The sequence below is a fragment of the Heterocephalus glaber genome, unplaced genomic scaffold (assembly GCF_053883595.1).
Source record: "Heterocephalus glaber isolate CG9 unplaced genomic scaffold, H.glaber_assembly_v1.0 deba00001429, whole genome shotgun sequence".
Classification (NCBI taxonomy): domain Eukaryota; kingdom Metazoa; phylum Chordata; class Mammalia; order Rodentia; family Bathyergidae; genus Heterocephalus; species Heterocephalus glaber.
The window spans coordinates 27,678,518-27,704,643 of record NW_028258294.1 but is presented as its reverse complement, the minus strand read 5'-3'; the positions used below and the strand labels follow the sequence as shown (position 1 = coordinate 27,704,643).

Sequence of the window (26,126 nt, the reverse complement as noted above, 5' to 3'; positions counted from 1 at the left end):
AACTACCATAAAACCTAAAGGAATAACACCTCCTTATTCTACTTCTCATGTCTGAATTCTGCTTCCCAGAAGCAACCGCTTTCTTTCAGTGCTTTATTTATCCCAATGTTTATCAAAATAGTGCAACTAAGTATGCTTATAATGCTATTTTTTATTTAGAATTAGAATTTTGATTAGATTTAGAATTCAGAAGTTAAATTTTCATATAACATTTTTCATCAAAAAAATGTAGAAATGATGTTTAGTGTGGTTATATAAGATTTAGAGTTTAAATTTTGGGCAAAGACTCTTTAAAAGAGTAAGAGGGTAGGCCAGGGATTTAGCTCAGTTGTTCCACCGCCTGCCTTGTAAGTGCAAGGTCCCGAGTTCAATCCCCGGTACCAAAAAAAAAAGAAAAAAGAAACTGATCGACACTTTCGGGCCAGGGATTTAGCTCAGTGGTTCTGTCGCTTGCCTTGCAAGCACAAGGACCCGAGTTTGATCCCTGGTACCAAAAAAAAAACCAAAACCAAAACAAACAAAAAGAATAAGAGGGTAAAATTTGAGGTTTCAGTATTGATCAGTCTTCTAGAATTTATAATATCTTAATATTTTTAACATCAGGTCATTTTCTTTCTTTTTAAAATTTTATTTATTTACTTCTTTACTTATCTATTTTTTCTTTTTATGATTTGGGTACTGGGGATCGAGCTCAGGTCCTTGCGCTTTCAAAGCAGGTGCTGGAACCACTGAGCTAAATCCCCAGCAGGTCATTGTTATCCTTTTCTTATCCATTAGTTGCAAATGTTGAGAAATTTAGCATTTTTGCATATCTTTATCTCTTTAATGTTTCTACCCAGAATCTTTACCTGTGTCCTCATAAGAGTTTTTGGGCAATTAATTTACTTATTTTGGTTTTTGAGTCAGGGTCTCATTATGTAGTTCAGGCTGGCCTTGAACTTATTGTGTAACCTGGATGGTTTTTTGAACTCTCAGTGATCTTCCTGCCTCAGCCTCCCAAGTGCTGGGATTACAGACATGCCTGGTGGGCAGTTTAACTCTTACTCTGTTTTTTCTTTTAGACACACTACCTCATCTATGGGAAAGGGTTTCAGACTTGGGAATATTCCCCGGTGTATGCCATTCGTTCTTATGCTTATCTGTTGCTTCATGCCTGGCCTGCTGCATTTCATGCAAGAATTCTACAAACTAATAAGGTAAGGATAAGTGAACCTGAGAACAGTTACAAATGATCAAGAGGTAAGTCTCTGGAAAAAGTTTGAAAAGAGAACAAAACAGATTGGGAGCTAAGAGGGGATTTTTTTTTTTTCCCTTTTGAGACAGGGTCTAACTATGTTGTCCAGGCTAGACTCAGGTGATCCTCCCATTTCAGCTTCCTTGAATAGCTGGGATTATGGGCATAGGCCATTATGTCCAGTGAAGAGGGTACTTTTTTTTTTTTTTGGTACCAGGGATCGAACTCAGGACCTTGCACTTGCAAGGCAGGCATGGTGCCACTGAGCTAAATCCCTGGCCCAAGGTACTTTTTTTATTGGTACTGGGGATCAAACTTGGGTCCCTGTCCTTGCAAGGCAAGCAGTGGAACCACTGAGCTAAATCCCCAGCCCCAAGGTACTTTTTAAAAAAGAATCATTTATTCATTTATTCAACAGACATTAACAGAGCAACATTTATTTAATAGACATTGTGTTAAGTGACCTAGCTATAAACAACGATCATGTCCCTGCCTTCACGGAACTTAAGTTTAGTGGGGAAGATGGGCATTGAACAAGTAATTCTAAATGCAGTGAATCTTTTGGCAGGTGGAGGGGGAAAAGTACAATATATAGTGGTATAGAATATTAGGAGGGCCTAATTTAAGCTGTGTGCTGAAGAATAATTAAGAGTTCACTGAGCCTGGAACAGCTATGTACTTGGGAAACTGGTAGGGGGATGGAAAGTTTGACACCGGCCTGGAAAACTTAGCAAGACCCTGTCTCAACATAAAGTTTAAAAAGGTCTGAAAGGACTACTATCTAGATTATATAAAGAACTTAAAAAAAATCAGACCCCCCCCCCCAAATTTAAAGACCCAATTTAAAAATGAGCATCGGAGATGAGCAGACATTTCTCAGACAAAGAAGTAGAAGCAACAAATAAACATGGAAAAATTTTCAACATCACTGGTCATTTGAGAGATGCAGATGAAAACAACACTGAGATCCCATCCCACTCCAAAAAAAATGGCTGCTATCAAGAAATCAACCAACAGCAGGGCCAGGGATTTAGCTTAGTGGCGCCATGCTTCGTGCTTGCCTCACAAGCCCAAGGTCCTGAGTTCAATATCCGGTACCAAAATAAAAAAAAGAAAAAGAAAAAGAAATCAACCAATAACAAATGCTGGGGGCCAGGGATTTAGTTCAGTGGTTTCACTGCCTGCTGCGCAAGCCCAAGGACCGGAGTTCGATCCCCGGTACAAAAAAAAAAAAATGCTGGCAGGGCTTCAGGGAGGAAGGAACTCTTATCCACTATTGGTGGAAGTGCAGACCGGTGCAACCACTGTGGAAATCAGAATGGAGATTCCTCAAAAAACTAGGATTACAGGTCTCAGTTGACCCCGCTATTCCCCTACTGGGTATGTTCTCCAAAGAATTAAAAGCGGCTGGGGATTTAGCTCAGTGGTTCCATGCAAGGTCCTGAGTTTGATCTCCGGTACCCCCCCCCCCAAAGAATTAAAAGCATCATACCACAGTGACATATGCGCATCCATATTTTTAGCAGCACAGCTTGTTAATAGTTAAATCTTGGAAATAGCCCAAAAGCCCATCAACTGGTGAGTGGATAAAGAAGATGTGTTTTGGGTTTTTTTTTTTAATAAAATGGAGTACTATTCAGCCATAAGGAAGATAAAGTTGAGATATTTATAGCTAAATGGATGCACCTTGTAAGTGAAATAAACCGAACATACGTGTAAATACTGAATCCATTTCTCTGGTGTGAGAAACTGAAGGTGTAAATGAGGACCAAAATGTATAATAGATATTGTGAAATAGGAAGAAAGTGTTCAAAGGGAAAGGGGAACTCGGGGTGGGGGCAGGGGAAAGGAAAGAAGGGAAAGAAAAAAATTCAAAGTAAGAAGGAAAAAATGGAAACAAAGCTTATGTATGTAGGGGGGCCGTGGAAGGGTAGAAGGGAGGGCAAGGGAATGGGAAAAGCTAAGAATCAAAATATATCATGCACAGGTACAAATTCTTGATGATGAATGTGATCATAAGGTATACCTAAATGTACTAATAAACTCAATTTATTTTATTTTTTATTTTTTGGAAAGAGAAAACAAACTTTAGTAATGGGGATTGAGTAAAAAAAAAAGCAATCATCTGCTGTGTTGTTCTATGCTTCTGTAGTAACAAAACTATAATGTATGAGAGTAACTGGGGAACAGGTTATATGTAAGAAAACTATTTGATTCCCTAACACATGGTATTTCAACATACTATTTTAATAAGTCTTGCCTATATTTCTGTAAGAATAACAAAGATTTGAATAGCTTTATTGAGGTTTAATTGACAGGTAAGCTGCACGTCCATAAAATGTACAATTTGGTAAGTTTCACATGTTATATGATCACATCACCACGGGCATAACTGAACATAACTATCACTCCAAAGTTTCTGACCTATTAAAGCATTGCTGCCCTCCTTGATCCCTGCGTTCCTAGGCAACCATTAATCTGCCATCGCTATACATTAGCTTCTGTTTCCTGGACTTTCATATAAATGTAATCATTAGTGTACCAGATATACTTGCTTTTTGTTTGGCTTCTTTCACTTAGAATTATTTTGAAATTCAGCTATGTTATCATGTGTATCCATACTCCATCTATTTTTTTGTTTTGTTTTGTTTTGTTTTGTTGAGACAGGGTTTCACTGTGTACAGTAGTTCAGGCTGGCCTTGAACTGGTGCCACCACACCTGGCTCTCCATGTTATTGCTGAGAGATGTTCTGTTATATAGATATGCCAGCAGTTTATTCGTTCACATTTGGACACCCGGGTTGCTTCTAGTTTTTTGGTTACTACAAATGAAGCTGCTATGGAATGTTCACTTAAAAGTCTTTTTGTGGATACACGCTTTCATTTCTCTTAATTACTTGGGAGTAGAATTGTTGGGTGATATGATTGGAGTATGTTTAACTTTTTTTTTTGGTACCGGGGATCAAACTCTGGTCCTTGCACTTGTGCATCAGGCAGTGAAACCACTGAGCTAAATCCCCGGCCCTATGTTTAACTTTTTAAGAAACTATCAGCCTGTTTTCCAAGGAAGTTGTATCATTTTATAATTCCATCATGAGTATATGAGAAAAACTTCGAGTTTTGAGTTTGAAAGTATCTAGTGGTTACTGCTTGAATACTCATAGTATACAAGCTGTGCAAATCATGTGCCAGAGAAATGACTTGAGCATGTAAGGAGCCTACAGGATATTAAGACGGGATATACAGTAATACCTCAGTTCATGAATGCTTCTGTTTGCGAACAATCCGGTTCTCAAACAGAAGTGTTAAATAACATTTTGCTTTTGTTCACATACTCCACATCGGGTGACAAACACAGCCATGGTCATCTTCCCCACACAAACACAAACACAGCCATCTTCCCTGAAATCATAAAACAAATTAAGGTATGAACCACAGTATTGCTCTCAGTATCTGTGTGTCTCCACATATATGCAGAGCACTGTGCAGCAGGATGATGTCAACCCAGAGGTCCAGACCATGAGTGTGGAAGTCCTGGCCTAGTGAGGACAGTGAGCTCATTAAAGGAGGAGGGGAGCTAGCCAAGATGAGTAGGACACTGTGGGAAAGAGCTACAAGTAAATGCATCAGTTAGGTTAAAACTAATGTCAATGTTAAGCACTACTGTTGGTATGAAGCACTATTTCCATCAGTCTGCCTCCTAAAGATCTCTGTCGGGATCTTTATCGGTTATTGCTGCCTGCCACTCTACCCCAAAATGAGTGGCTTCAGACAACAGTCATTTATTCTTTCTCATATGCCTGTGGGTCAGTGGGCAGTCCTACTGACTTGCACCAGCCCAGCTCAATCCCTGCAAGATCCCAGTTTGGGGCCAGCGAGCTGTGAAGAGGGCAGCTGTGCTCCTGACTGCACCACACAGGTCCCCTCCTGCTGCAGGCCAGTCCAGACTGCTTCTCATTGTGGTTTAGGCTGAGAATGCCAAGTGTCCTTGGTCAAGCTCCTCCCGAGGCCAATGCAGATTCAAAGTAAGGAGCAGAGGTAACGTCACCGTAGGATGTATGGGCATGGGTGGAGGATCAGAGCCTGTCTTCATTAACCTACTACATCCTCAAAGACCATACTGACCATCACTTGTCACTGTTTAATTTAATTCTTTATCTGACTATGTCTTCGAGCCAGAATCTGGCTGAGACCAAAGAAGTAAGCAAAATAGGTCTGTCTCCTGATCCAACTCCAAGTTGCATGATTGGTCATCCTCCTCACAGTAGATTAAGTTTTGGGCTTTTTTTTCCCTTTTTTTTGGTACTGGGGATCAAACTCAGGACTTTGCGCTTGCAAGGAAGGTGGCAGCACCACTGAGCTAAATCCCCAGCCCTGCTTTTTTTTTTTTTTTTTGGTACCAGGGATCAAACTCGAGTCCTTGGGCTTGCGCAGCAGGCAGCGAAATCACTGAGCTAAATCCCCGGCCCTTTTTTTTTTTTTTTTTTTTTGAAACAGGGTCCTAGTATGTAGTCCATGCTGGCCTTGAACTCACTATGTAGCCCAGGCTGGCCTCAAACTTGCAGTGATCCTTCTGCCTCAGCCTCCCGAGTACACCACCATGCCTGGCTCTCAGCAGATTAAGTTTTTAAATTAGTAGCTGCATAGTGACCTCTACTAAAACTGTAGGGGCTGTGTATATACTCTGAAACACAACTGGCAAGAGTCTGAAACAGGCAATTCTTGCCTACTCATCCTCTCTCTTGGGGTACTGGGGGTAGAACCCAGGGCCTTGTGCTAAAACAAGTGCTTTACCATTGCATCACATCTTTAGACCTTTACAAAAATTAAAAAAAAATATTTTGAGACTGGGCCTCACTAAATTGTCATGGCTGGAGTCAAATTTGTAATTTTCTCTCTTTTTTTTTTTGCTGTTCTGGGTTCCTAATTACCTCCACCCACATCCCGAATTTTATACAGGGTCTAAGTCACTAAATTGGCCAGGCTGTGCTCAAACTTGCCATGGGCTCCCAAGTACCAGCTGGAATTACAGGCTGCTAGGATTACAGGTGCATGCCATCACGCCCAGGTATTTTGTTTCAGCTAGCATAGAATTCATGTTCGGGAGAGTGTCACCCCAGATGATTTGTTGTTTTGTGTCGAGTCACGTGGCCAATACCATATCCAAGAGACCTGTAAGGAAGGCATCATTGATTTTCAGCAGACCTCACGCCTAGCAAACTGCTCTTCCCCACGTATTATGAATAAGGTTGCTCTTCTTAGAGGAAATGGGTGTGTGTGTCCCAGGGAATTTCTCCTTTGTAGAAGGCGGCTAGGAGGGAGAGCCTAACAATGGTTTTCAATGCGTCTCGTGAAAATAATTCTGCCGTGTTACCAGATGGGCTTTTACCAAATTACAGATTGGGGCACAATTTTTTTTTTCAGTACTGGAGGTCACACCCAGGGGTAATTCTACCACTGAGCCACACGGCTAGTCCTTTAGAGACCGGGTCTCCATAACTGCCCATGCTGGTCACTAGTGCTGTCTCAGCCTCCCCCGAAGCTGGGATCACAGGTGTGCGCCAGCCGCCTGGCCAACCCACGGACTCTACCAAACCATGAACTTGTATCCAGGGGTCGGGTGTGCATTGCCCCTGCATCTAACCTGCTTCCCTAGGAAAACCCATCCCATGTGGCCTCACAGGGCCAGCACCCCTAGGAATTCGCATTTTAAATAGGCACCGCCTAAGACTTGATTCTGATCCCTTAGTGGGCAATTGGCAGGTAGCAACATACCGCCCACCACTGCTTGGCTCAGCGCCCAGACCCCGTGTCCCCAGACCCACGGGCCCCAAAGGGTAAACTCAATTTTAAAAAAAGGTTTAAAAAGGTCTGAGGAGGTAGTTCAGTGGTGTGCTCTCTTAGCATGTACCAGACCTTGTGTCAAATCCCAGTACCTCAAAACAGTATAAAATTTGATCCCCGGTACAAAAAAAAGAAGTACAAAAAACAAAAACAGAAATGTTAACTGGGACCTGACCTTTTTAGTTTTCAGGAATTTGACTATGATGTGTCTTGGTGTAGAATTTTTTTTAGTTTATCTTGTTTGAAGTTTTCTCAGCTTCTTGAATCTTTAGGGTTATGCCTTTTGCAAAATTGAGGGATTTTTTTTTTCTTAGCTGTTATTGTTTTGAGTACTTCTTTTTGAAGCTTTGCCATTTTTCCTTTACTTTTGGCACTCTATTGATATAAAGGTTATTTTTTTAATTAGTCCTGAGACTGTATTGTCCTTTTTAAAAAGTATGTTTTCTTTTTTTCTTTTTTTTGGTACCGGAGATCGAAGTTGGGACCTTGCATTTGCAAGGCAGGTGCCGAAACCACTAAGCTAAATCCTTGGCCCAAAAATCTGTTTTCTTTATGTTGCTCACATTGAGTAATTTCTGTTCTCTGTCCTCCAATGCACTGATTCTCTCCTCTGTCCAGTTCATTTCCATCTTGAGGTAGAGAGACAGGCCTTGGTTGGAGTGTTTTTGTCTGTGCCCTTTCACATTTCTAGTTGCCAGCTTCTTGAGTTTCTTGTCTGGAGTATACAAGGCAAAAAGAAGACCCATGGAATTTCCCTTTATGTTATTCCTCTACCTTTCAGTCTTCCTTTTTTTTTTTGAGACACGGTTTCACTGTATAGTTCAAACTGACCTTGAATTTGTTATCTTCCTGCCCCAGCCTCCAGAGTGTTGGGATTAAGTGTGTGCCACCATGCCCAGAACCTTTCATGTTCAGAGTTTTTGATGTACTTAGCAGGAATAATAGGGAAAAGGCCTATCTTCACTGAAGCAGAAACCCCTAATTAAAGAACTGAAGAAGTTTTCCTGGAAGAGAAGAATGGGAGTGAGGGAGGAAATTGGGAACAGTCATTGTCTTAGTTAGTTTTCTGGTTGCTGATACAAAATACCCGACATCCACAGTTAAAGGAGGAAAGGTTTATTTAGGTCACAGTTTGTAGAGATTTTAGTTCATAGTTGGCTGGCTCCAAGGCAGAGTGGCATGGGAGAGGGGCATCACAGAGGAGAAATAGTTCATGGTGGGCAGAGGTAACAAAGCAAAGAAGCAGCAAGTAACAAATGACCACACTAGCCCTCTTTCTGTCCCTTATATTTTATCCAGGCTACCCACCCTTAGGGCCACCCTTAATCTTACCCAGTACTGTGCAGATCAATAAGTGCATTAATTTATTTTTTTTTTCTGGTACTGGGGATCGAACTCAGGACCTTGTGCTTGCCAGGCAGTTGCAGCACCACTGAGCTAAATTCCCGGCCCCTAGTGCATTAATTTAGTAATCACACACCCTTGATCCCAGCATCACACAGTTAATCCCAACATTACATACTCCAGATCTAGCCACCTCTGAAAAGCCCCACCTGTGACTGAATGAGGCCTTGGGGGGACATCTAGATACAAGGCATAACATCTAGGCTGAAGGTGCTGTGGTTGAGAAGAGTCCAGGATGGCCGTTTGTTTTTCCCTCCTCCTTCTCCTTTGTCTCTCTCTCTCTTTTTTTTTTTTTTGTGGTGGTGAGGATTGAACCCAGGGCCTCATATTCAACTGTATCTCCAAGCCTTTTTTGTTTTTTTTTTAAGACAAAGTCTTGCTAAGTTTCCCAGGCTGGCCTCAGCTTCATGATCCTCCTTTTTCAGCCTCCGAAGTAGCTAGGCAACATAGCCTTCTTATATAAATAAGTTTGAACTTTCAAAGAGAGAGTGCTGCGGGGTAGATTAGATGAGACTGAGGTAGAAAGAGCCTAGATATCTGCAAGACCTGGTAGAATCTATTAAATAATTATGCTGTTTTTTATTTTCTTCCCCCCAAATATATTATGGAGTCATTGAAAGGTTTTAGACAGAAAAGAGACATACTTGCATTTGCATTTTAGAATGATCAGAACTAAAAAAAAAAAAAAGAGGAGTAGAATGATCAGAACTGCATCTGTGGAAAGTGAGAGCATACTGTTTCCCTTCCCTATTTAGTGTCTCATTTCTGGTTCTTTGAACTTGTCAGAGGAAAGATAATATAAGATGAAGCACTCAGTAGAGAACCAATAATATATAATGCTGAGGGTTTTTATTTCTACATGATTATCTGCTCTCACTTTAAACTTGACATGTCCCATACTGAATTCTTCCTCTTGCATCAGTAACATTATTATATCATTGATGTAAACAACAAGCAAAACAGGGAGGAAGACTTCCCTTCTCTTTTTCTTAGGTCAAATTTCCTTTTCCCTGTTAATTTTGCCAGAGAGATTCACCAGGGACCTACCTGCCAAAGGGAATTGTAGTTATAGAATCCCAGCGCTACCATCATAATCCTGAGGAGTAAAGAAGACTGGGTTATTGCTGAGAAAGAGTATGTTAATAATTGGCACCTCTAGTGATGGATATCTATCTTTCTTTCTTTCTTTTCTTTTTTGGTACTGGGGATCAAACTCTGGACCTTGGGCTTGCGAGGCAGACGGCGGAACCACTGAGCTAAATCTCCAGCCCTTCCTTCCTTCCTTCCTTCCTTTCTTTCTTATTTATTTATGATATTTGGAATTGAACCAACTGAGTTACATGTCAACTCTTTAATTTTTTTTTTTGATACTGGGGATTGAACTCAGGACCTTGGGCTTGTGAGGCAGGGGGCGGAACCACTGAGCTAAATCCCCAGCCCTTTAGACAGAATCTTAAGTCTCAAGGTTGCCCAGGCTGGACTTGAACTTGCAGTTTTCCTGCCTCAGCCTCCCAGAGTGCTGGGATTATAGGTTTATATCACTATATCTGGCCCTTCCCAACTTTTTTACACCCAAGTAGAACACTTCTGTATTATTCCCTTCTGCATGTGTATGGATTTCACGCTTCAGTATAATCAGGTCCCACACATAGACCCTTTGCTCTCCACCTTTGCTCTCCTTTGCTATTCCACGCAGCAATAGTTCCAGCTTCCTCACCTCTCCTAACTTGATATTTTTGACTTTTTCATGCATTTGATATTCTCATTTTGACTACATTTCTGTGGTTATTAGAGAGGTGGAGCATTTCTTCACATATTTATTCATAATTCTTATTTCCCTTTATGATTTACCTGTTTTATATCCTTTGCCCATTTTTCTATTGGATTTTCTGTTTTTTCCCCCTTGTTGGTGGAATTTCCCACTAGTAATTGTTCGTAGGTTTTAGAGGCTGTCTTGCATATCCTTTATCTAGACAGTCACCTCTCTATTAACTTTGTGGACCTTTGTCAAACAGAAATCCTTAACTTTGATATAGTCAAGTGGTCAAATCGGTCAGCTTTTCTCATATGGTTGGTAGGTTTTGGATCTTTTTAAACAAAATCTTTTTTTCACTATGTCATAGAGATATTCTTCTGTATTTTCTTCAGTTAGCTTTATAATTTACCTTTTTTTTTTTTTTTTGTGGTACCAGGGATCGAACTTAGGACCTTGTGCTTGCAAGGAAAGTGAGGTACCACTGAGCTAAATTCCCGGCCCTATAATTTTACCTCTTTCTTAGGAGACTTGAAGTTTGTTTTTATAAAATGCAAAAAGATCCAACTTTACTTTTTGCTATTCAGTGAACTGATTTTTCTAGCACCATCCATTAAATAATTCATCTGTTTCCTCTAATTAGGTATTCCTCTAATGTAATACCTCTGTATTACATCTTACTCCCATATGTGTATGGGTCTGTTTCTGTTTTCTTTATTCATTGTCATTGATGTCTTTGTTAAGTAGTAGCATATTGCTTTTTTTTTTTTTTTGGTACCAGGAATCAAACTCAGGTCCTTGCCAGGCAGGCGGCGGAACTACTGAGCTAAAGCTAAATCCCTGGCCCCTTTATGGCTTTGATTGTTATAGTTTTGTAATGTAAATAACTGAAGAATGAATTTCTTGCTTTGTCATTTATAAGATTTGTATTTGTTTTTTTTTTGGTACTGGGGATCGAACTTGGGTCCTTGCACTTCCACAGCAGCATAAGATTTGTATTTAAAAAATCATTTTAGAATTAGTTTTTCCCACACCTAAATCCTGCTAGGTTTTTATTAGAGTTGTATTCAATTTACATATTAATATGAGAATTAATACTTTTATGTGTTGTATTTACCTAAATGAAGTGATATATTTATCTAAATGAAAACTTAGGTTTTCTGTTTTTTTTGTGTGTTTTTTGAGACAAGGACTCGCTGTGTAGTCCAGGCTGGCCTTGAACTCATGGCAATCCTCCTGCCTCAGCCTCCTGAGTGCTGGGGTTACAGGCATGTGCCACCACATCTGGCTCAGGTTTTTTGTTTTTTAATACAGTTTTAAAATGTGGGCTGGGGATTTAGCTCAGTGGTTCCGCTGCCTGCCTCACAAGTGCGAGGTCCCGAGTTCGATCACCGGTACCAAAAAATTTTTAAAATGTATCCATTTTAATCTTATGTAGTTTTTGACAGATTAATGCCTAGATTCTTTGTGCTTTTTGTTCTCATTGTAAATACTGTCTTTTTTGTTGTCAGTTTTTTACTGATATAGAAGAACACGATGGATTTTTTTTTAAAAAAAATCTTAATATCGAATATATGATTGAATTTCCTTATTAGTGCCATTGGTTTATCTATCAGGTCAATCCCTTGGGTTCTTATCATCTGTGTATATATTTTAGTTCATTTTTTGTTGCTTTAGCAAATACCTGGAGCTGAATAGTTTATAAAGAAAAAAGGTTTTTTGGTCCATGATTTTGGTGGTTGGTGAGTCCAGACAGCTTGGTGTCAGCATCTTGGCAAAGACCCTCTGGCTGCATCATACGACAGAGAAGCAGAAAGGGCTTTTAGGCTGAGACAGTTGTGCTCGCTTTATAACAATCAAGGGAACTAATCCACTCCTATGAGACTCCTTATTCCTAAGGGAGCACTCATCCATTTATGGGGTGGAGCCCTCTTGACCCAATTAACTTCCATTAGGTCACATGCCTTCTAAGTTCACCATCTTGACATCATCACACTGGGGATCACACTTCCAGCACATGAACCTTGCGGGGACAGACTATCTCCAAACCATAGCAGTGTATTTAGTTTCCTTTATTCTATTTGTTATACTTCATTTCTTTTTTGTGTCTTTTTGCATGGATTAGAACTTTCAATTACTTGTCGAATATTAAGACAGGGGACGTGGTTGTCCTGTTCCCAAATATAATTTTTATATTAGTTCATGTTAATTTTCAACTTTCTAGATGTTTATTTGTACTGTCTTATTAAATAAGGAGTCCTTAAAAGTAGAAATTTATCTGAAATTACCTGTATTCCTAGTAGCATCTGGAATAGTAGTCATTGCATAGTACTATACTCATTGTGTAGTAGGTTTTCAGTATGACTTATTAAATTAATGAATGAATGTGATCACTTGAACTCATTTTGGATTGTGTTGGTTAGTGCTGAACATAGACAGTATTTCCAAACTATATGTACTTATGTTAATCATACTGTGCATTTAACTAGTGTTTATATTCTATGGAATTTAACCCTTATTTTGTTGATTTATTTTGAGACAGGATCTTTCATGTAGTCCAAGCCAGGTTTGAACTCACTCTGTAGCTCAGGTAGGCCTTGAACTTGCCATCTTCTTGCTTTAGTCTCCCGAGTACTGGGATTATAGGCATGTGCCACCACACCTGGTTAATTTAATGATCAAACATATGATGTTCTGCAGTATGAAAACTATTTAATATAACCCTTATTTTTATTTTTAAACTGATATCCTTAAGTATAAAATTAATAACATCATTTGAAAGTTTGAAAGATAGGAAAAATACTTGGGAAGAAAAATCAATCAGACTGTCACAACTGCTCTTACTATTTTATTATATTTCTTTCCAATCTTTTCATATGCATATAGTACCTGTGGTTGTGACTTATACTTTGTATAATGATAGTGTACTGTGCATTTTCACTTAGTATTTTGTAAATAATCCTTTTTCCAAAAAGTACTTCTTGAGCAGCCATAATATTTTAAGTGGGGTCTGGTGGCACATGTGTATAATCCCAGTACTCTGGGAGGCCGAGGCAGGAAGATCTCAAGTTCAAGCCCATCTTGGGCAATTTAGTGACTTAGACTTAGCAAAATCCTATCTCAAAATTTTAAAAATTGCAGGGCATGTAGTTAAGTGTGAAGGCCCAAGGTTAAATCCCTAGTGTCATAAAGAAAAAAAAAAATCTATGTAGTAGTCCATGTAGCATAATTTATTTTACAATATGTATGTAATAGCCATTTTGTACTTTTTTTTTTTTTTGGTACTGGGGATCGAACTCGGGTCCTTGTGCTTGCGAGGCAAACGACGGAACCACTGGGCTAAATCCCTGGCCCTATGTAATAGCCATTTTGTCATTTTGTGGTTTTTAAAACAGTTTTTACTAAATAAATAGGGCTGCAATTGACATTTTTATGAGCTGCCCCCAGCTCTTGGGGTGACAGAAATAAGTATACTGAATATAGGGATATGAAAATTTGTATGATTTTGATACATAATGCTTTTCTAATAATTTATAGTACAGTTTATTATTGACAAATCAAAATAGCTTCATCTTTGTGAGTTTTTTTGGCTCCTATCTGTGACATATTTTCTTGTTCTGGATTTCTTTCAGATTCTTGTCTTTTATTTTTTGCGATGTCTTCTGGCATTTGTGAGCTGTATTTGTGAACTTTACTTTTACAAGTGAGTATAAAAGCTTTGGTTCTAAAAGTGCTAAGAGGAAATCAAATATACCATAGATCATCTCTCTGATAGGGTAGGCAATTAGAAATAGAAAACATTTTCCTTCCAGCTCCAGATACTATATCTGAAGTGCAACTTCTTGTTTGAAAAATAATCAAAGAGGAATACTTCTAATTATTGTTTACTTTCTTGAGGTTCATAAATACCATATCATTAATTTTAATTCTGTTAATACATATCTAACTGATCTTTATTTAGTAGGATTTAGTAGAAGCTTATTTTTGGGCCTAAGATACAGGATCATGATTTACTTCTACCTTAGAATTTAGCTCTTGGGAAACTATTCCCAAATGAGACTTTCTGCTCCTATTTGCATCCTATACATTGTTCTTCACAAAAGAGCTGTAAGTTTTTGAGACAGGATCTTGCTGTATAGTTCAGGCTGGCCTTGAACTCACTATATCCCCAGGTTGGCCTCAAACTCTTGGCGATCCTGACCTCAGACTCTTGAGTGCTGGAATTACAGGCATGTGCGACCATGCATAGCTCTAGTTAGTTGAATATTAATGGAATTATTAGGCATTTAAGTGTTCCAGTAATAAAAATAGCTATCTTTGGGCCGGGAATTTAGCTCAGTGGTTCCGCCATCTGCCTTGTAAGTGCAAGGTCCTGAGTTTGATTCCCCAGTACCAAAAAAAAAAAAAAGCTATCTTTTTGTGTATGATACCTGACAAACATATTAATAATGCCTTAATGCAATAAAGGGTTTTTAAATGTAGTGAACATTAAAAATCTTCCCACAGCTAAATATGTCAGATTAAAAAAATAATTTGGCTTTGACTCTGGTGGAATGGAAACAAAAAAGCCAGTGTTGCCCTTGATGGCTGTAACTGTATGTTGGTCTTTATATGGGTTTGGTCCTGAATTCAAATCACCCACATGATCCCCTGAATCCCAAGTTGAAGATACTTTAAATTACTGTGGGTTAGTAGTGCCCCAGGTAACTTGTAAAAATTTCTCTGGAGAGCTGGAATCTTAACCCAAATAGCAAAGAGTTATGGGAGATAAAGTTCTAGTGAGTGAGAAATTATAAGTGGTAGTCACAAAGTGGGGAATTAATGAAGAAGGGAACAAGGTATTATGAGTGAGAGCAAGCAGAAATATCAGTCAACAAAAAGCTGACCCACAAAATTTCATTAGGAATTATTAAAATAAGAATATAAAATAAGTATATTTAATATCTGCAAAGAAGTGAAAGATGGAACTGAAAACATGAAGAAGAGACTATAGAAATGACCAAGCAAATTTGAAAAATAATCAGAACTTCTAGAAATTAAGATATTAAACATTATTTTCATATACTATATAGTATATCATTTTTAATATCCATAATGTTTACATAATATTGATATTTAAACCTCAGCAGATAATTTAAACAGCAGATTATATACAGTACTTCTAATAAGAAAATTGCAAGATTGATTTGAAACTAAGAATGTAGTACAGAAAGACAAAAAGAAAAGGAAATATAGAAGAGCTTACGAAATGTAAGGTAGAATTGAAAGTTTGCTGTATATCTAACCTGATTATAAGAGATGATATAGGGAATAAGGACATAATACTTAGGGAAATAACAGCTGAGAATTTTCCAGAATTGGTCGGGAAAAGGTGGTAATCCATAGATTCAGGAAGCCTAACATATCCCAACCTGGATGCATAAAAAAGAAATTAGAGGGCTGGGGATTTAGCTCAGTGGTTTTGCCGCCTGCTGCGCAGGCGCAAGGACCCAAGTTCGATCCCTGGTACCAAAAAAAAAAGGAAATTAGAGATACTGTGTAAAACACCAGGGACAAAAACAGATCTAAAAGTTGATCGAGAACTAAAGGAATTTCTAGAGTGGAATATTAGACTGATAGAAGACTTTTCAAGAGCCAGAAGACTAGAAAAAAAAGAAAAAGTGCTTTGAAAGTGCTGAGAAAAAATGGCTGTCATCTTAAAATTGAATACTAAGTTAAATCATCTTTTAAGATCAAGAGGTAGATAAAGACTTCAGGAAAAGAAAAAGAAACTACTCAAAAATCTGAGTTTACCATAATCAGGTAAAGAAACATATAAAAGATATACTTAGGAAGAAGCACATTTATTTCAGAAGGAAGCTCTGAGATGAAATAAGGAATTAGCACAGAAATGCCTAACAAAATTTTTTTTTTTTGGTACTGGGGATTGAACTCAAGACCTTGCGCTTGCGAGGCAGGCACGGTGCCACTGAGCTAAATCCCTGGCCCTATCTGAATAAACTGACTAAACAAAGCAATAATATCTAAAAATGTTTAATTTGTGGGCTTACGAAAACTAAAAGAAAGAAGTAGAAGGAGTTAGTGTATCATTGCCTGTTTGAAAAACACTGACTGAGATAATGACTTAACATTTCCTTATATCTCCTAGTGTTTTTTTCTGACAACCACTATTTTTTGTTCAACTTAGTGCCAGATACTCTCCTAAGCACTTTTTTTGGGGAGGGGGGTACTGGGGATCAAACTTGGGTCCTTGCGCTTGTGCAGCAGGTGATAAAACCACTGAGCTAAATCTCCAGCCCTCCTAAGCACTTTTCCATGCATTATCTTCACAGAAATTTCCTGAAGTGGCTATAATTTAATATTTTTATTTTGCAGATGAGGAATCTGGCAGATTATGTGACTAGGCCAGGGTCTCACTGCTAATAAGTATTGGAGTCAGATTTTGAACCTGTACCTATGTGCATCTGAGGCCTATTATTTTTTACCACATTCTATTGATAGTAGACATAATCTTACCACATAATGTATATATTTCCTCTTAGGCAGGGAGCTTCTCTCCTGTGTCAGGGATAAAGATATTTGGGTTTCTTATGCATATAAAGTTGCTAACAAATCTATTAAGACAGTTCTGTATCTGTATTAGACTTTAGATCTTCAGTGTTATTTATTTCCTTTGGAGACATTTTTTACTCCTTTGATTTGAATTGTCCATTTCTAATATCTGCTGTGCTAATTCTGGTTTATTTCAGGGCTGTGTGTAAGAAGTTTGGGCTGCATGTGAGTCGAATGATGCTAGCCTTCTTGGTGCTCAGCACTGGCATGTTTTGTTCATCATCTGGTAAGTAAAAGGGCAAGTGGAAAGAGTGGCAGGCTCTCCCTTGGTTAACAGTTGTATTGCAGGGAAACACTTGTCCAGGTGTCTACAGTATTTGTTTGTATAACATGTCAGTAATTTGCAGAGCACTGTTATCTACATTTTCATGATTGATCTTTACAATAATTGTATGATATAAGCAAGATAAATAGTTTCTCATTTTTGCAGGTGAGAACACTGAAACTCACAAAGGTGAAATAACTTATTAAAAGTCAAATTCATAATTGGTAGAACTGATAAGTGCTTTCTTTTACATCCTGTGTCAACCACCCATTTTCCTTCTACGGCATTAGGGGAAAGAACATAATTTTGTTTAAGGAAGTTCTTTGTGCCAAAAATACTTTTTTTTTTGGTACCGGGGATTGAACTCAGGATCTTGTACTTGCGCGGCAGGCGGTGGCTGCACCACTGAGCTAAATCCCTAGCCCCCAAAATACTATTCTTTTTTTTTTTTTTTTTTTTGGTACTGGGGATCAAACTCGGGTCCTTGCGCTTGCGTAGCAGGCAGCGAAACCACTGAGCTAAATCCCTGGCCCCAAAATACTATTCTTGACAGATCTGTTTTAGGTATATTATTTGATATTGTATTTTGTGGAGGTGTGCATGTTCTATTGGGCATTTTTTAAGAGTAAGCTTCTTAAAATTTAGAATACTTAGTTTGTGGCTTTCAAACTGTGCTGTAACAGAATATTTGTGTTTTGTGGACTGAGCCAGGGTAGCCTGCTGAAAAGGTAGTTTGTTCCCAACTCTCCAAAAAAATTATTAGATATAATTGTCTTAATTGTAGTTTTTGCTTGTGTGTTCCAGAATCTAATATACTGTTTATAATGAATATATACTAAAGTAGTAGTTGGCACAAAATTATATGTTTACTTTTCCTTTATTGAATATGCCAAAATTAATGTCTGGTGAGAGCTCAGGATTCTTGCCTGGAATAACTTTGAGTTCCACTGCCCTAAACGTGTCTGTGCTTTACCCTCAAAGCTGGCAGGAACTTCACATATCTCTGCTTTTTTATCCTCTGCATCAGAAGCTGGAATTGACAGCTTTGGATGGCATCAATATTTAGTGCCTTGGTGGCAGACCTATATGGCAAGCTTATCACAGCTGGCAGTTTGTTACCATTGAAAGCTCTAAAAGGTTCACCATCACTGATTTAACATCTACAGTGGTGCCTCAGTTCACAAACTTAATTTGTTCTACAATTTTGGAAAAGATGCCCATGTTTGTGTTTGTGTGGGGAAAGATGGCCATGGTTGTATTTGTTGTCACTCAATGCAGAATTTGCAAGCAAAAACAAAATTTTGCCAAAGCTTCTGTTTGCAAACAAAAGCATTTGTGAACCAGGGTATCACTGTATCTGTAAAGAAGTTCCTAGGCATATCTTCAGCTTTATAATGTTAGTTGAAGCACAGATAAATTGAAGGCATGTTTTTTTTTTTTGGTACTGGATCGAACTCAGGTCCTTGTGCTTGCAAGGCAGGCACGGTGCCACTGAGCTAAATTCCTGGCCCTGAAGGCATGTTTTGATACAGAGCCTCTGAACCCTTTGCTGTATTGTAAATCTCACTGCCTATTCATTATCATTCTCTTGAAGTTGACTGATTTTTTTCCCTTGGTGCTAAAGGAATCAGATCTCTGCAGCAAGAGAAGGAGATCTGTATTTTTGTTCCAAATTATTTGAAATACTTTGATTGATGGTGTTGCAAAGACTGAATTTGGTCAGTCCTCTGCTGTACACCAAAACAAGATTATTTTAGATGTAAATAATTAGGGGCCATCTAGAGGCCAGATAATCTGTGACAGGGCATGCAGGGTGCAAAGTGGTGCTGCTTTTCAACATTGGCCCTTGAGAAGCCTTCCTAGAATTCCTGTAGGGTACCTGTTACGACTGAGACAGTCTCAGAAAACCATCAGGATTTATTTTTCAGAAATAAATTGTCAACAATGATTCTAAGTCTTTTAAAGCATATTTCCTGCTTGGATATATAACCTTGGGATACTCTTGGGCAAACTGGAATTTTTAAAGTTTTCTTTTTTTTTGGTACTGGGGATCAAACTCAGGTCCTTGCGCTTGTACAGCAGGCGGTGAAACCACTGAGCTAAATCCCCGGCCCTAAGTTTTGAATTTGAGGTACAGGCCAGGAGAAGAATGGGATAGTTAATATTGTAAAGTCAAGGGCATGTGCTGGTACCTAAAAAACAAGAATGAGAAAATAAGAAAATCATTGAACTTATTATTTTTTAAAGGGAATATACCTTTATTGCCTATTTCTAATATAGCAGCGCCCAAAATATGTGACTGGCTATTGACATTTTGCAATGTAGGTTAGATTTTTTTTTTTTTTGGTACTGGGGATCGAATTTGGGACCTTGTGCTTGCAAGGCCAGGTGACGGAACCACTGAGCTAAAACCCCGGCCCTAGGTTAGTTTTTAATAATCAATACTTAATCTGAGTCTCTTGTCCTTCCTTTTTAAATTTTCTATTTTTCTTTCTTACTCTTGCAGCTTTCCTTCCTAGTAGCTTTTGTATGTATACTACGTTGATAGCCATGACTGGCTGGTATATGGACAAGACTCCCATTGCTGTGCTGGGCGTAGCAGCTGGGGCTATCTTAGGCTGGCCATTCAGTGCAGCTCTTGGGTAAGAAACAAACAGTTTCTCTCTCATATATCACTAGGCATATGGCAAATATTAATGTTGAAATAGATTCATATTGCCAGGCAGCATCAAAGTTATGAGAATTAATTGGACCTACAATGATTCTGGGAAATGAAAGGCTATTTTTCTTAGTGTTTATTATGATTAATTCTAATAATAGTGACTATTAATGTTCTGTTATATGTTAGAAACTGCTAAACCCTTTGCAAATTTTACTCCTAAACCTTACCTGTAATAGAACCTGTAATAGAATTGCAATTGTTAAGGCTTTATAAATGAGAAAGTAAACTAAGAGTTTGAGTAATTTGTCTTTAAAATTATGCATGCTTTGATTCCAGTCCTTTCTAACTCTACAGCTGTTGTTTTCCCCACACTGCTCCACCCTGTGCTGTGAATTTTCTCAGTCTCCCAGGCTTGAAATCTGAGTTCACTTCGGTCTTTCTCTTTTCTGTTTTTTGTTTTTTGGTTTTGGTACCAGGGACCGAACTCGGGTCCCTGAGCTTGCGAGGCAGGGTGCAGAACCACTGAGCCAAATCCCTGGCCCCTTCTTTTTTTTTTTTGGTACCGGGGATCGAACTCAGGACCTTGCGCTTGCAAGGCAGGCAGCAGAACCACTGAGCTAAATTTCCAGTCCCCTGGGTTCCATTTCTGACGTGGTGAAAAACAAAAACTAATTTTGGTGTTTTATTTATTTTTTTATTTTGGTGGTACTGGGGATTGAACCCAGGGCCTTCACATTGAGATAATCTCCAGTCCTTTCTATTTTTTATTTTGAGGCAAGGTCTTATTAAATCACTTAAGTTCCTCTGGCTGTACTTGAACTTATGGTCTTCCTGCCCCAACCTCTCAGAGTGCTAAGATTACAGATGTGTGCCACACAAAAGCCTAATTTTCTTCTCCTCTAGCCCAGTCTTCAAAGATAGTCACTACTAAAAATTCTGTATATATCTTCCCAGAAATTATGCTTGTGTGCATTGTATATGTGCATATATATACATCCATACCTATGTATTCTTTTTTTTTTTTTTTTGGTACCGGGGATCGAGCTCAGGACCTTGCGCTTGCGCAGCAGGCAGGGAAACCACTGAGCTAAATCCCTGGCCCCATACCTATGTATTCTTAAAACAAATGGAATTATCCTGTAGATATGTTTGTCTTCTCTTGTATGTAGAGTATATAATTCTGTATATCCAGTTGTATAGCATTGCACTATATGCCAACCACAATTTATTTAACCATTACCTTATTTTATTGGTAGACATTTGGGGGTTTTTTTGGTACCAGGGATCGAACTTGGGACCTTGCACTTGGGAGGCAGGTGGTGGAACCACTAAGCTAAATCCCCAGCCTGACATTTGGTTTTTAATTTTTTGCTGTTACACAATGCTTCAGTGAACATTGTTGTACAGATATCATTGCATACTTTATTATGGAATAAATTTTTACAAAGGGAATTATGTCAGAGAATAGGCCATTTAAAAATTTATTTTTTTTTGGTACCGGGGATCAAACTTGGGTCCTTGTGCTTGTGAGGCAGGCAGCGGAACCACTGAGCTAAATCTCCGGCCCTAAAATTTTCTTAATTGCTTTTTCAAGTCTGTTTTCCCCATATCTAATCCTTTCTTCTATTCTACCTACCATCTTCAAATTATTATTATTATTTTTTTCATCTTCAAATTATTATGTTCCTCACGATTGTATCTTAGGCTGTTTTCTGAACTTTTGCTGTTTTCAATCACCTTTATAATTCTTTTTTTTTTTTTTGGTACCCGGGATAGAACTTGGGACCTTGCACTTGTGAGGCACTGAGCTAAATCCCCTGGCCCCTGACCTTTACAATTCTTGTATCAATAAATGCAAAATAGGGCTGGGGATTTAGCTCAGTGGTTTCGCCACCTGCTGCACAAGCACAAGGACCCGAGTTTGTTCCCCAGTACCAAAAAAATAAAAAATAAAAAAATAAATGCAAAATACTTTTTTTTTTTTCTATACTGGGAATTAAACCCAGGGAGTGCTAAGTTATATCTCTAATCCTTTTTATTTTTTAATTTTGAGACAGGATCTTGCTAAGTTTCCCAGACTGGCCTCAGACTTGCTGTCCTCTTGCCTCAGCCTCCCATGTAGCTGGAATTATGGGCATATGCCACCATGCCTGATTTATGAAATACTTCTAAAATCAAAGACAACTTTATGATTTCTTTTTTCTCACCTCGAACCCCCAACTCCCAAAAAAGAGTAATCAAAGAAGAAATATAGGTGCAATGGAAATGTAATTAGTTGGGAGAAAAATAAAACACAAAATGTCAACGCAAAATTTGCATAATAGAACATGGAAGTTCAAATCATAGGGAGATTTCAGTGGCAGCACGTGACATGATCAAATAAGTGACAAAGATGATAATACCATACAAATTCAGAGATAGGAGGAATCTATAGAGATTTCATAGGACTGACAAGAATAGGCCTTGCAATTGGTATTTGGGTAAATTCTGTGTAGATATGTTAGTGTAGGGAAAGAATTCTTTTTTTGAGGGGGGAGAATTCTTTGTGACTAGAGCAAGGATAGAGGCCCACTAGTGCCTTAGATTTGTGGAAGTTGTAGGTGAAAGTTGATTGTACATACAACAGTGGAAGCACCTACTGAGATAATGAGTGTAGTTGCTTTGGAAAGACATTGTGGTGACGCGTAGAGAAAAAATAAAAGCAGTATAGAAATGAGCCCTAGGGGAGTGACTGGAAAGATCAGGAGCTCAAGGTATTTAAACTTGGCGGAACAGATATTTTGTGTCTAGTGAAGCAGAATCACAAAGGGAAGTGAACCCTGTGAAGAGACATTGGTTCTTGCCATGAGGAGATTACAGTGTACCTTAAATCAGCTTTATTCACTTAAGCTAAGTCTTGAAGGAGAAATAGTGAAGTGAGGGAAACACATATATGCCACTTGCTTGAGGAATGTAGGTAAACGGAAGAATAATAAATGGCACTGGAAGGGGATAAGTCAGAATTGAAGTCAGAGTTTGTAATATATTACTGAAATCCTAGCAAATCTTCGAAAAAAGAGATCACTATGTATTTGACATGGTAGTATAGGATAACATTTATTTATAATTAACATTTTAAGTGTCCACTACACAAAAATATGTATAAAATAAAGTTTGTTCCAGCAGCTCTGTATTTATACTTCTTGTGCAAGTGTGGGTTGCATAGCTTTCTGTTGGGTCTTATGAGATTTTTGAGACAATGTCCTCTCATATACTGGCTTTCTTACCTGGCCGTCATAAGTAGAGATATTTTTACTGTCAGCATAGGAAAGGGATATGTGAATTTCTGACTTGTTTCTAAGTATTTTACTTACCTCCCCACTTTTTGTTTCTCTGTTAAATAGCTTACCCATTGCCTTTGATTTGCTGGTCATGAAACATAGGTGGAAGAGTTTCTTTCATTGGTCACTGGGGGCTCTAATTCTCTTTCTGGTGAGTTTTATTCCTGTTTTTTGTTTTTACATTATAATGAAAGCTGCTTCTGAGATGCAAAAGGAAACATTAGGAATTCATTTTATTTTTCATTCTCAGGTGTATCGTCAACATTTTGAGAATGTTTCAAGAGAAAAACTTTGCAATTTCTGTGTGTTTTCTACTCTGTTTTAGGTGCCTGTAGTGGTCATTGACAGCTACTATTATGGGAAGTTGGTAATTGCACCACTCAACATTCTATTATATAATGTCTTCACTTCTCATGGACCTGATCTTTATGGTAAGGCTCTACAGATTTAGGGAAGAGTTAGAAATGAGCTTAATTTTTCCTGAGGTTCAAATTTTTAATTTGGTTATTCCATTTTATTGCATATAGTATTTCTTTGCTGATGATTTTGTTTTCTTAAAAACAGAGTAATATTTAAATATAGCACAATGATGGACATGTAGTCACTTGAATAGTTCTTCTTGATTAATGTGGCACTCAAATGCTGACTCTGTTTTTGTCCTGCTATTTGTTATTATCAGTTTCAAAGTTGGAGTTGAATATGCCATGCCATGGGTTTTGATGCTATTCTTCTTTTTTTTTCTGAATTAAAAGTTTTTTCTCTTCTTATTAGAAAATTAATATGATAACAAATAGAAAATAAAAACATAAGTCCGTCATTTCCATGTAGCTATTGTTAACCCTCGGTAGTGTATTCCTCCACATATTTTCTGTTCATTGATACACTTGATGTTTCTTTTCTTCTCCCTTCTCCTCCCCCCTCCCCTCTCTCTCCCTTTTTCTCCTCCTGGTACTGGGGATGAACCCAGGGGGACTGTACCTCTAAGCTACATCCTCAGTCCTTTACTTTTTTTTTTTTTTTTAAATTTTGAGACAGGATCTTGCTAAGTTGTTCAGATTGCCCTCAAACTTGTAACCCTCCTATATCAGTCTCCCAAATAGCTGGGATTATAGGCATTTGCCACCATACCTGGCACTTTTTATTTTATTTTTTGATTTGCATTACTTCAGTATCAGGTATTGGGGAGAAAGTTTGAAAAATCTGTAGACAAAGTAGCAAGTAGAGTTGGGGGTCAACAAGAGAGAGTAGGTAGTTTGGACAGCTTAGGGTTAATGCCTTTCGTCTCTAATGCATTCTCCAATGTACCCCATCTGCCTTTCACTCCGCTGGTCCAGTCCTTGATTCAGTTTTATTTGACCCCTGAGGACATTTGAGTTACTTATGATTACAGAGGGATGAGTTAGAAATCTTCATGATCAAATATGATCTGATATTAGATCAAGCCAGTAAATATTTTATGAATAGTATTTTTCATTAAAATAAGTACAGTTCTGCTTTAATTTGTTAAGGATTTTTTCTTTTTTTTTTTTCAAGACAGAGTTCTGTTATGTAGTGTAGGGTGGTCTTGAACTCACTATATAGCCCAGGCTGTCCTCGAGCTCACAGCAATACTCCTGCCTCTGCCTCCCTAGTGCTGGGAATACAGGCACATACCACCATGCCTGGCAATTCCTGTATATGCAAATGTCTTGGCACTGGTATGAAGCAGGTCAATATTATCTTTATCTCTTATAAATTTATGTTGGTAGCCATGTCCATCATTTGCTTGAGCCGTATTGCCAGTAGAACTAATAGATTGCATGAGGAGCTTTAAAGTTTCCAAGAATTTGGGGAATATTGTTATTTTAGATGGCAGGTTAAAATAAGCAGTGATAAAAAAATAAGCAGTGCTTTGGTGAATTGACTTTTTAAACTAGATGCTTAGAGAAAAATTGCTAAATGAGTGAACTTTAAGAGGCTTCTCTATGCTTCTAAGATTCTCAAGGAAGTGAGAAAAGGCTCCAGTTTTAAGCTTTTACCTCTAGATGTCTCCCTTCAGCTAGGGAAAGTTTGCAGTTTTAAATTGTTCCTTATTTTAATTTACTCATAAAATTTTACGTGACTGTAGAAGACCATTAAAGATTTTAAACCAGACATGGTGGTGCGTGTCTGTAATCCTGTTACTTTGGGAGGCTGAGGCAAGAGGATTGGAAATTGTAGCCCAGGTGCCTCATTTCTCTGAGCACTCGCACTATGTTCTTGAGTGTGACCTATATCTACCTCTAATAAATCCTTCTCATGTCTCTTTAAAAAAAAGAAGAAGAAGGAAAGAAAGTTGTAGCCCATTCTGGGCAATATAATGACTTAGTGAGAGCCTGTTTCAAAATAAAAAAGGGCTGGGGATGTAGCTCAGTGCCAAATCCCTGGATTCAATTACTAGTACCGGGAAATAAAAAAGACTTTAGACCCAGATTACACAGTAAAAAATTGATTTACATGTGCCCTATTGGAACCATACCCATTCTGCATAGATGAATAAATGGAGGTAACTTATGTTAATTTTGAAAAATTGACTTCTTCATTTTCATAAATAGGTTATTATATATTGATATTCTGACTACATATTTATAAAACCTTTTGTGAGAATATGTGAAAGTAACAATTTTTTGTAGCTTTCTAGATTTATGAGGCTTATAAAGCTAGAAATACTCAGGCTGGTAGACAAAGTAAAGAAGAAAGTAATTGAAGTTTAAGTTTATGTTTCTAGTTGGGTGAGTTCCATTCTGTTAAAGAATGAGTTCCTTTCTGTTAAAGAGTATTAATTCCTTTATGCTTTAGCAGGCTTGTAGAGGGAATATTTCTTCTATCTTGGGAGAAAGAATGTCTTGTATATTTTAGGTTTACCATAAATATTTGTCAAGAATGAATGAATAGGGCCGGGGATTTAGCTCAGTGGTTCCACCGCTTGCCTCGCAAGCACAAGGACCTGAGTTCGATCCCCTGTACCAAAAAAAAAAAAAATAAATGAATGAATTCTGGAGTATTCATCAGGT

General features: G+C 38.2%; 1 protein-coding gene across 25 annotated transcripts in view; it reads left to right on the top strand.

The window, feature by feature from the left end:
* Positions 1-26,126, top strand: part of Alg9 (ALG9 alpha-1,2-mannosyltransferase) — a 116,478-nt gene that overhangs the window by 1,954 nt on the left and 88,398 nt on the right. For 22 of the 25 annotated variants that reach the window (XR_002386832.2, XR_015451559.1, XR_002386833.2 and 19 more), the window contains exons 3-8: positions 1,062-1,196; positions 13,868-13,938; positions 16,985-17,073; positions 19,619-19,754; positions 23,158-23,245; positions 23,420-23,525. Coding sequence is in view for 19 of the 25 variants with exons in the window: in XM_021237890.2 (XP_021093549.1) it covers positions 1,062-1,196; positions 13,868-13,938; positions 16,985-17,073; positions 19,619-19,754; positions 23,158-23,245; positions 23,420-23,525 (625 nt within the window). In the remaining 6 variants the exon portion in view is untranslated. The remainder of the gene's footprint in view (positions 1-1,061; positions 1,197-13,867; positions 13,939-16,984; positions 17,074-19,618; positions 19,755-23,157; positions 23,246-23,419; positions 23,526-26,126) is intronic. The other 3 variants (XM_004856538.3, XM_087212178.1, XM_021237900.2) reach the window with 2 other exon arrangements.